The sequence below is a fragment of the Carassius gibelio genome, chromosome B18, assembly GCF_023724105.1.
Source record: "Carassius gibelio isolate Cgi1373 ecotype wild population from Czech Republic chromosome B18, carGib1.2-hapl.c, whole genome shotgun sequence".
NCBI classification, from domain to species: domain Eukaryota; kingdom Metazoa; phylum Chordata; class Actinopteri; order Cypriniformes; family Cyprinidae; genus Carassius; species Carassius gibelio.
In genome coordinates, this window is record NC_068413.1 from 16149586 (window position 1) to 16161397 (window position 11812).

The 11812-nt window shown below is 38.1% G+C and overlaps 1 protein-coding gene across 2 annotated transcripts; it reads right to left on the bottom strand.

Moving 5' to 3' along the window:
* Positions 1-741: 741 nt before the first annotated feature.
* LOC127977726 (uncharacterized) lies at positions 742-11020 on the bottom strand. 2 transcript variants are annotated; one of them, XM_052582770.1, is made up of 16 exons: positions 10851-11020; positions 10634-10754; positions 10200-10392; positions 9414-9601; positions 9232-9336; positions 9038-9152; positions 8777-8912; positions 7326-7455; positions 4423-4578; positions 4302-4339; positions 4168-4197; positions 3180-3352; positions 2560-2981; positions 1585-1684; positions 1217-1466; positions 742-1130 (listed from the first exon to the last, which is right to left on the bottom strand). In XM_052582770.1, the coding sequence occupies exons 3-16, from the start codon at positions 10329-10331 to the stop codon at positions 1066-1068; spliced, it is 2040 nt and encodes a 679-aa protein (XP_052438730.1). In that variant the 5' UTR covers positions 10332-10392; positions 10634-10754; positions 10851-11020; the 3' UTR covers positions 742-1065. The 2 variants fall into 2 exon arrangements, with proteins under 2 accessions (XP_052438730.1, XP_052438729.1); XM_052582769.1 differs by having other exon boundaries at positions 743-1130; positions 10200-10347; positions 10851-11018.
* Between the last annotated feature and the right edge of the window lie 792 nt (positions 11021-11812).

An 11812-nucleotide genomic window follows, 5' to 3' on the forward strand; every position in this document is an offset into this window, starting at 1 on the left:
TAGGTTAACCAGAACCCAGAACACTTCCCATGACACCCTATGTACTTGCTACATCATTAGAAGAATGGCATCTATGCTGTATCCAGATCAGAGGGTCACTGCAGTCACCCGGATCCAGTACGTATCCAGACCAGATGGTGGATTAGCACCTAGAAAGGACCTCTACTGCCATTGTTGGGGTCACTTCATTTACAGCGATATCTTTGACTTGATTGCAAATGATTGCACAGACACTATTTAAACTGACCTGAGATTACATCACTGAATTCAATGATGAACTGCCTTTAACTGTCATTTTGCATTACTGACACACTGTTTTCATAATGAATGTTGTTCAGTTGCCTTGACCCAATGTATTTTGACTTGAGTTGACTAGAGTGGAACCAAGTGAGGTCTTCTGCTGCTTTAGCTCATCTGTTTCAGGGTCCAACATGTTGTGCGTTTGGAGATGGTTCTAAGCATCTGTACACAATTCATAGAAGCTAAAAACATCCAAGTTCTTGCATGGCCAGCATACTCACTGGACATGTCACCCATTGAGCATGTTTGGGATGCTCTGGATCGGCATATACGACAGCATGTTTCAGTTCCTGCCAATATCCAACAACTTCACACAGGCATTGAAGAGGAGTGGATCAACATCACACAGGCCTATATATATATATATAAAGTCCAAGGTTACTGTCCGCTTTAATGATATCATAAGGAAAAAGAGAAACATCAGCATTATGATAAACATCAGCCTTTATTCCTTCATATTGGTTTGGAAAACATGATTAAACTGTTATTTTATTTTATTTATTCTTGTTTATAAAAGGCATAATATTATTATAGTTACTTAAAAATGTAAAAGATTAGAAGAGCAGGAGTTGGTTTTGTTTCCTATTGCTACCTAAAACTTGTAAATGCCTGTAAATACATGAGGTATGTTTTCCTACAATATGTGCTTTTTATGTGATTCAAGGATATATAAAGAAACATCATAATGGTGGTTAAGAAGAAAATATCATTTTGATTAGTCACCAATGAACTGCTCTACAAAGTTCTCCAATGCGTCATAACAGTTCAAGGGAGATGCATGAGCACAAGCAATGACAGAGCAACCACCCAGATTGCACCAGTATCCAGAGCTGAAACAGAGAAGAGCAAAGATATTGTCATATGTGCCGTGTAACAGAAATGTGCACAATGGCAATGATAGTTTTAAAGCACTCACAGCGAGACGCAGTAGATGTTGTGGCCTGGCTAGTGGAAGGCTGAGCAACTGGAGTAGCAGATTGTGGTTTAGCTGCTGTAGTGCTGGTTTCTGTGACTTTAAGGAGGGAAACGGGCCCTGAGCGCACAGTGTAGCTGCGGGTCATAATGCTGTCTAATATGGTCGGGTCTGGTGTTCCCGTACAGGGATCAGAGCATCTGTCAGTTTGTTTTGTGGTAACACAAAGGTGCACTACACACTCAACATACATCTAGAAAAACAAGATCAAATAGGATTTAACAACAGGCATGCAGGAAAGAAACACCTTCACACACAACAGACATAAAGAGCCTATAGAGCATCATAAAAACACAGATAATGAAGCATACCGTGTCTCCTTTTATTCCCAGATCACCAAGATATAAGCGGAAAATCCGAACTGTTGAAGTTGATGTCAGGATCTCCAAGGTTCCATTTCCAGATACACAGCTGAAAAACAGAGCCATGTGACTGATGAATCCAGATTAAAGATGAAACAGAATGTGATAGATAAATAAAAAACAAACACAAAAAAACATGGTGTACATGAAGCAAGAGAAAAGGTGCTAAGTCATCTTAATGTGAGATTCCACCCATTATATTACAGAAATAACTATTAGTAATATTCAGAAATGCTCTTTTGCTTTTTACTATTATTACGTAAAGCACAGAAGTCTATATGAGACAGTCATGTATTTATGGCAGTGCAGACAGACTAAGAATGAACATCCTATTAGGGTAAGTCAATAAATAAGATTCAGGGCAAAGTCATAAAAAACATATAAATTTCTCCTTAACAAGCCATCTTTACATTAATAGTCATGTCGAGGATGAGGAATTGCTGGGCTGTTGTGGGTTTCCAGGGTGCTGATATGCAGCCACACAAGGTGTCTGAGGTTTTTAGTTTTTCAAAAATCTTTTGAACACTTACTCAAATTACTAGTGAAAAAAAAAAATAGTAGGGAAAACGGGGTGGGGTTAAAGTGAAATTTGGCCAATAACAGTGAACCATACTTGGAATTTGTGCTCTGCATTTAACCCCTCCAAGATCACACACACAGCAGTGAATACACACCAAGAGCCACTGGAGTTCAGTTCTTATACAAGGGCCTCACCTCAGTCGGGGGATTGAAGGTGGAAGAGAGCACTGTTTTTTCACACCCCCCAGCCCCCCACCAACAATCCCCACAGGACCTAAGACTCATACCCACAACCTTTGGATTACAAGTCAGACTCTCTAACCATTAGGCCAAGACTGCCCCGATAACTGATGCTAACTATTAGCAGTAGAAACAGTTTTTAATTTGAGTGATGTTGCTACTAACCCTTGGTTCAGCAGTGGCCTTGCATTTGTTAAGTCTTCTGTTTCTGATTCTACACAGCGGCCCACCATGAGCTCAGCTCGAGCCAAAGAGCAGTTGGAGAACACATGCAGGTCCAGCATGTCCATCCGGTCTGAAGCGCGTAACTCTCGAGCCCCACGCACTCGTGGTGAACTGCGCAAATGCGGCAGACTTGTCTTGCTGGCCATAGGACCCTTTCCGGGAAGGTGGAACTCCAGCCAGAAGGAAACGGCACCAAACGTCTTCACTTCTTCAGGAATTGTGATTTTAAAAGCTGGACCTTTAGCTTGTTGAGCAGGAATCCGGCAGGCGAGGGGCAGGATGAGAGTGGCCACGCGGCTTATAGTGGAGTTAGGATTGATGCTTCGTAAAGTGTTGGTGTACAGCAATTCTGATCCTAAATGCTGGATAATATAAAAAACAGATAACAATCAAATGAAATTAAAATGAAAAGATAGAAGCAGCATCATTCTCGCCTCATGCTGTTTATTGACTTTTTTCTTTAACCCTCATTCTCTTTGTAGATTACATTTTTCCATGTGAGATTACTTTATTATTAATTACATTTATTAATAAATCTATGAAGTGAGAAGGTTTCATACCATCCTCTTGGTTCCGCAGCCCGTCAGAGAGAAGGTGGCGGTGACGTGGGTCAAGTTATAAAACACTGGACAGGTCGGATCATTCAGCTGGAGAGCAGAGAAATGCAGCTTCTCCAGGAAGGAGATTGGCAGCACTAGTGACATCTGAAGCTCACGCTCTTTACATTTCAACTCTGACATGGAAATTTTCAAGAAAATTATCTTTACATTTAAATGAAATGAGGGTGAGACAAACATGATGAGTAAGACTTCTGAAGACAGTCCTTCGCTTAAACTAATCATGATGGTTTTGAAACAACAGATATAGGTAGAACTGATAGTGTTTTAGGTTTTTTCGTGTCATGATTTTATAAAAGTTTTGTATTTTTTTTTTTTTATTCTCTTCAAATAAAATATTGAATTTTATATCAGAAAGAAAACTGTGCAAAAGAATAAAGATAAAATCAATCCAATACCATTGGATTGTAATAGTGACTATCGCTGGTTAAATATATAGAAGGAACACAAACAAAGTATGATTAAGAATCTAAATCATTAATTTACTATGCTAACATTGACATTATTTGCTGACAGTTGAATGTTTTAATCTGTCGGTGGGAGATTTCAAAATATCAATTTTGTACTTCTAACAAATAAAAAAATAAAAAAACACACGACATCTTTAGTGTTACAAATCATTATTGCTGCTGACATTAGGTATCACTATAGTTCAGCAGGACAGTGCATTAGAGTATGATGTTTTTTGCTCTGTTCTGAGGTGTGTGAGTATAGTGTACATGTGCTCTGTAATAAAGCTTTAGTTTGTTTCTGATTTCATTACAGATGCCTGTCACTGTTATGTGCAGTATGACATTAGGAATACTGCAACATCTGAGGCTTACAGTATCTGCAAAACCATTCTCCATATTAAGCAGTACAGGCTGAAATTGTGGAAGTGTAAAGCTTAGGTTTAATGATTTTCAACAAAACCAACTAATGTCATTATTACCTGTTCCAGGCGGCAGAGGGTCTGTCTGCACTGAAAGAGAGTGAAACTACATGAAATAAAGATCACAGGCATTTGATCTCCCACTGCCAGTTTTTGTAAATAATAACAGGAAAACGTGAGTAAAACAATCTTACTTTGCTGAAGCCATATACACCTGATGTTAGACTGCAGGCTGTGAAACAAACAATAAGGTGTTTAACTGAGCTGTCACTTGTACATTTGTTATAGAAAGAATTAGAGTTGATTGCTGACTACCTCTGAGTATTAGCAGCGAAACAAACGGACAGCAGATGGGCGAACTGATTCGGACCTCGGACCCAGGACAGCTTCACGGAGCTCTGGAAATTCTGGCCTATTTCCATTGTTGATATGAAGAGCCCCGGCGGACCAGTCACAGCCATTTCAGACACACTGCATTGAGAAATGACCAGAGATTTCAATTGATTTACTGAAAAAAATGAATTAGCTTTAAGTATTATGGTGCTTATGTTTTTGAGTTCACAATGTGTGAATGATGTGAGAATTTAGATGATTCCTTTCTATTAATTAGAAAAGCATATAACCCAATTTAATCATCAAAAATGATAACCACTACACACTTCAGTGCACCAGTGTGTTTATTCTGAATGGAGCAACCTTATCCGAGCAAACTTGCGCTCGTGCGGGACAAGCAAGAGTCCACCAAAGCTCCGCGCGATGAGTCAGTAAATATATATATGTGTGTGTATTGGCATGATTGTTCAATTAATTAGCCAATTTCCTTCACCATTAGGCTATAAGTAGTAATAGGCTGAACTGCAAATAGGTAGCCTTATTCTAATACACGCAATGACTATCCATCATTAAATTTTTTATATTTATGTAGCCTACAAAATAATATTCTTTTACACTGTAATCCTTTTGTTTTTAATATTTGGCATGTTTGTGTGATGCGCATCTGTGTGTAATAAGCAAAGTCCCAGAGGCGCATTTTCTACCAAAGCACTCTTTAAATAACAAAAGCTCCTTTAAAATAGCAAAGCGCCAGCAATGTGCCTGAACACACCTCTATTTTAGACCAGCACGCCCAGGGGCGCACAAATGAGTGCAAATGTATTTGCTAATTAAACGACGAGACGCTGGACGGGAAAATGCGAATGGTGCCGGATTGAAACTAGAAAACACTTGCGCTGCGCCTTGCGTCGCATTGCGCCGGGTTTATGAGTTTACTGGAGTTAAGTCATTCTGGTCAGATCAGGTTGAGGATGGATAAAAACCTGACAATTCCTCTAGATTACATCCCATTCTTCTTCAAAATGTCTCTCTTTTTTTTCTTCAGCAGTAACAGCTGTTGAACATCTGGGCAGTGGTGATTCAAAGGAACCAGGCACATGGGGAAATTAACATGTCCCAACACAAGTGCACAAGTGCCTGGGCAACACATCTCTCTTTTTATAAATAAAACCATTGAACAGACTATAATTGTTCTGAACTTCTATTATTGTACAAACTGACGATGTGTGTGTGCCAGGTTCAGGGCTGCTAATGTACTGTACTGTCTCTGACATGAATTCTGCTTGAAAAAACCTTGAAGGTATTACTGCTGTGCCTGACTTTGTGCACATTTCATTTATTTATTTATTTTTTGGCACAAAATTCTGTCTATAAATAACAAACGTCTAGCTTACACTGATTGTATATTTAATAGCCAAATTCTCATCTCAATCATTTAAATGTGAAGCTGTTCTTGGACACACACACACACACACACACACACACACACACACACACACACACACACACACACATATATATATATATATATATATATATATATATATATATATATATTCACACACACAATTGCATAATAAATGAAAAGAAAATAGAATACAAAAAGATTAGAAAGGTAGTTAGATTTTTTTAAAGAATAGAATTAGAATAATGAGTGTTAAACATTAGAGGGTCAAATAAAGATGGAAGAGATGTGTTTTAAGCCGATTCTTGAAAACGTTTTAAGTGCAGGCATATTCTCTGAGCGAGCCCAGAGAAAAATCCTTGTGCGTTTCGTATGTGGTGCAGAAGCAGCAGGACTCATACTCATTGTGCTTTCACACAGGACGCGTTTGCAGTCCTCTACTCGGTACGTGAACGATCACTGCACTGCTGCAGACGCAACGCTCCTGGAACACAATGAACGCTGGAATCTTAATATGGGTGTGTAAAAAAAAATACGAAATGCATATGCACTGCAGACGGAGTATGTGTGAAACAGGCGTAAGGTTGGAATTAGTTTACAGCTTTCTCAAGCAGTTTGTGATGCATTTTGGAAACAGGAGATGACCCCCTGGTCTAATGCACCACCTGTCTTGAGAAACCCGTTCTCAAAGACTTAACGTTACTTTTAGTCATTATTTTATTTGGGTAGCACACATATTCTGAATGCCTTCGGCGGAATTCAAATGAGCCATTTTAATCTAGATTTATTCCAAGACTACAGTGAGATTAATCTAGATTAAAAAATTTAATCTATGCCCACCACTAACACACACACACTCACACACACACACACACACACACACACACACTCACACACACACACACACACACACACACACACACACACACACACACACACACACACACACACACACACACACACACACACATATATATATATATATATATATATATATATATATATATATATATATATATATATGTATATATATATATATATATATATATATGAGACTGTCAAGCAAAAACTTGAGTTTATTCAATACTAATAGGTTTTTTATTCCACAACTTAAAATTCCAAGTGTCAGAACACTAACATTAGTACGATTACCATGTTACTAATACTATATGTGAAAGTGATTGTGTCCTTTAATCTTTAAAACAACGGGAAGAAATGTAACATAACGATTTCATCATATATATATAGCTTATAATTATAATTTGAATCTATTATTTGAACAGACAATGAACAGAGATGTGGTCTGCAGCCGTGCTTCTGGTGTTTGAGCTGTGACATTGACAGCACTCGAATCCAGTGGACGTTGTAAATATACAGGAAAAACACAGCAGAGAACCAGAGAGTTGAGCAGGTGTGTGCTCGCTGTCAATCAGCGTATAAGATCAGCACAAGATATAACTGTCCTGTGCTGTCAGCTCACCTCTGTACTCTTGAGTCCACTGTAATGTTGACATGGACCTCCTCAAAGGGCAGTACGTGGATTACAGCGCCTCCTGCTGGACTGACGCCTGTGAACTCCGGCACAACTGAGCAGCCAGCTCCGCTTTCAACTGCAATAGATCATTACACACTGTTAAACTTCCTACAAATGTGCATGGAACAGTCCTATCTCATTTATCTTTTTTATATGTTTAAATATATTAATCTAAACGCTTTTTGTATTTTACATTTATAAATATTTAGTCTCATATTTAGTATCACTTTAGTCTCACATGACACACAAAACCTACAAATACACAGACTACACACTAGTGAGATACATTCAAAAACACTGTTACAAAAGTGTGTGACTATTACAGTATAACATAAATACAGGAGTGCAGATACAGTGGAATTTAACAATAAGCTTTAAGGTTTCTTATTAATTCAATAATGTAAAATATATTTTACAGTAGATAAAAACATTAGGAAAGATAGGTTGAGATATAAAACAACTGAATATTAACTCAATGCTCAAGTAACTCAATTAACATTATGCAACACAACACCATATAATGTCAATTGTTGAATTCAGCATCCTCTGCCAGGTTGCATTACAGTGTTGGTAATGACCTTATTTGCCGTACTAGAGCAGTTTCTTACTATTCTGACAAAACACTCTCTATCTCCCATAGACACTCATCCAGCAAGAACACAGCACATGTAAGAAAGTACAAATCAGTCCATCAGTTCCTCAGTTTTTGTCAGAGTTTGTGGGTGTACGATGTGCTAAAGTACTAACTGTACGTAGAACAGTACAATTTCTCTCATCTAAAGTGTGTTCTGTAGTTACACTGTATGTGTAATTATTGTAAAATCCCTGTAGGTGAGCCTGTAAGCATGCTTCCCTCATGCAAGAAAATGGTCAACTATTGTGCTTTGCATTTCATCAAAAACAAATAACCTCTGACCCCTTCATTTCTCTTTCCCCTCCTGTTTCTCTTTGTCTCGCACATGTAGGATTCATTTTCCTGAGATAAATGCTTGCTCTTTGAGTTCTTTGACACTTGAGGTAATTGGGCCAAGTGAATCATATAAAGTGTGTCAGCAATCGAGAGAAACTGTGATCTCACGGCTCTAATGCAAGTGTCCAGCAAACATGGATGAAGTTAGTTGAGAGAATCTGGATCATTTCTATTTTATTTGTTTGAACATTATCTCTACATAATTCATATATTTCAGATATGTTAGAGAAGCAACATAATTATTTCCTACCTTTGTAACTTTGTTACTATATTACTAACTATTATGAAACATATGACTGATAGAATGTATATCTGATGTAGTTTCGCCCATTTCAGTTTTTTCATTAGTTATATTGTTGAATGTTTTTACAGCTTCAAGCTAGAGTAATTCATAAGTCCACTGTGAATATTCAGATGAAATGCTGACCTGTTATTAGGAGATGCACAGGTACAGTAGATAGCGGCTCGGCCTTGCTATCAGATGAAGGAAAATCCTCCACCATGATCAGAACTGAATACTGACCCAGACCGGCTCTACCTTCATACAGCAGTGTACATGTCTCCTTCCAGGGTTAAACACAAGCATTTTGGGAAGAAACCACATCATATTCATTATTGAATGTATTTAAAAAAAAATATTGTTACAAATTGATTGAAACAAATGCAAATATAGGTAAAGATGTCTGACTTCATTAAGGTGCAGAAATTCACCAAGTTCATTCTTCTTAAAACGGCAGCGAATCTCATCTCCATCCAAATCCATCACATTCACCGGGATTTCTTGAGGACAAGCAGCTTGTAACCTGACACAAGAGAAGTACAGGTTTAAGACATACAGTATATTTTCTGTCAGTATTTCAGGGCATGGGAAGCACTGTTCACCTGACTGGAGGAGGAAGAGCCACAGACGGAGGCTGGTTAAAACGGTTAGTGTCAGCTCTCACAGACAGATCTGCTCGTGAATCCAGTGACACGGCTCCTTCAGATCTGAAGGGAGGGAACGCAGTGTGAGATTTCAGTCGCTCCACAGGTGATCGACTTGGACAGAGTGCGTGATCACTCACCCGAGCTGAAGGGCAGATGTGTGGTGTTCAGGGATGTTCTTCTGCCACTGATGAAGACACCAGCCAGGTGAAGGTAAAGCCCCTGTCAGAGGAGAGGAGCTGAGCTGATCCTTGCAGTCTCCTCCGTTACACAGCTCATCCAGGGCCGGACACGGCAGACTGGACACCACACTGTAATGAGCCCTGACCTGCAGCACACAGCCGCCAGATCTTAACACAATAAGCCCTGCCTGTGGCTCTTTATCCCTTGTTTGGCCTACGAGTGATAGTTCAGTTCTTTGTCTGTTCTTGTGTGTGTATATATATATTGTCTTTGTTTTGGTAAAGAATAATTTGCAAATAGTTTGAGCCTCAACTATCTTCTTCACTACACAATGTGCCAAACATAAGCTGCATCTAAATGTTAATAGTAAAATATTTATTTTAAAATCAATATCACATTTGCGATTGTGCAGATAATCAGTGAAACATTGTGTGGTATTACTTAACTACATCATATGATATAAATATAAGACACAAACTCACACATGGGAATTTATTGAATTCTTGGGTCATTTCTAACTGAATTCTCATAGGCTTCATCACACAATGCTTTTAAAGTGTGTAACATGCTCATGTCTACCCTCACTTCATTAAAACAATCACTATATTATTAAAGATGATACAGATGAACAATAAAGAGGGTAAATACATTTTTCCTGAATCAGAGGTTTTAAATCAAGACACATGGGAAAAGATACAGAACAGAGAAAGCAATATTGTGTTTGTAGTTGTGATGGGTCTCACCGGCTGGGATCTGTCCTGGTCAAGCAGCTCAATGTTAACAGCTGCACCCAAAATAGATCCGGCAGTGATTCGGACAAATGGCAGCAAACTGACGGCCAGAAACCAAACACTGCAGCCCACATCCAGCTTCATCACTGCTGTGCACGGGCTGATCCAGACCAACACAAACACAAAATATCCTTCACCTTTCTTTCTGCTGACAGTAATATATTCAAAGTGTTAACCATCAAGAAACATCTAAACAGAATCTTCATTAACTTAAGCTGCTAATTCAGTTTTATTATGATTTCCTCTCAAGAAAACTGTTTTTTTTTAATCAATCTTCAGATTTTCCAAAACCTTGATCAAATATGTTAAAGCTTGCATTAGCAGTTTAGCAGTCCTTTAAAAGAAGTATCTCATGTCATGATTGTGAAAGAATCAGAAACACTGACCTCCTGATGTCTGTCTGCCTTCAGAATGGTTTCCCTTCACTCTGATTATCGCTGGTTTGTCAGTAACTTGGATATTTTGGATAGATTAGAGAATGTCCCAAGCTTCTGAACATCTTGTTTCCTAGCATCAATGTGAAAGTAAAATGTTGTAAAAGAGGAGAGCAAACTGGCTTGGCGAGATTTGTGAAGGCATTTATGTCTATTGTTAAGTGTTTACCTGTCAAGCAGCATAAATGCCAGGAACAGACAATATGTTGTGAAGCTCAACAAAGAAAAAAAGAAAAAAAAAAAAAAAATACTGCTTCCTCTTTGAATACCGTAGACAGAACACAAAACTCACAACTGCTAATGGCCAGTAAACTGAGAAAATGTACAGGCTACAAACATTAAACAGACATGAAGCTGAATTCTGTGACTGAGCTCTTAATTCCTCACACGTCAGTGAAGATCAAAGGTTATATGAGCTCTGTGTGCTCATGTTTCACAGAAACTGCTCCAGTCACATGAAGAAACACCCTCATATTTATCACAACTACACAAGTTAAATAACTTTCCACTGAGATGCTTGAAGGTGTCTTCTGTAGTTAATGGATTTTTGTCTTTAGCCTCAGGAGGATGTGATCCTAATTCCACAGTTATAATATTGGTAGTGATTTAATTAGTACATAAAGAAGCAACAGGCTAATTAATTTTTATACATTTAAACTGAAAAATATTGCTGTTTTTTAAAAGAAGTCACAGACCATTCTGACAGCAATTTAATGAAGCAAAGACTGTAATGGGTTTGTTATCAAGGCACATGAAAATATGAGGATTTCTCCAAAGTCTGCTGTGTTGGATGTTGAGCTCATCATCACTGTTGCAAAGTCCCCTTATTATACCACGTGACTTCTTTCTTCTTTTTTGTAAGTTGCGTGAAAAAAATCCCAGGTCGCGGGTTGTGGTTTTTTGGGGCTCTCAACAAATTTGGATGTTGTTGAAAAGTTCATTTAAGTAATTCGTCTCAAATTGAGAAACTTGTGCATTAAATATATTCAATGCACAAAGACTGAAGTAGTTTAAGTCTTTGGTTCTTTTAATTGTGATGATTTTGGCCCACATTTAACAAAAACCCACCAACAAATTAGAATACTTAATAAGACCAATAGAACAACATATTAGTGAATTGTTTGACTTCTG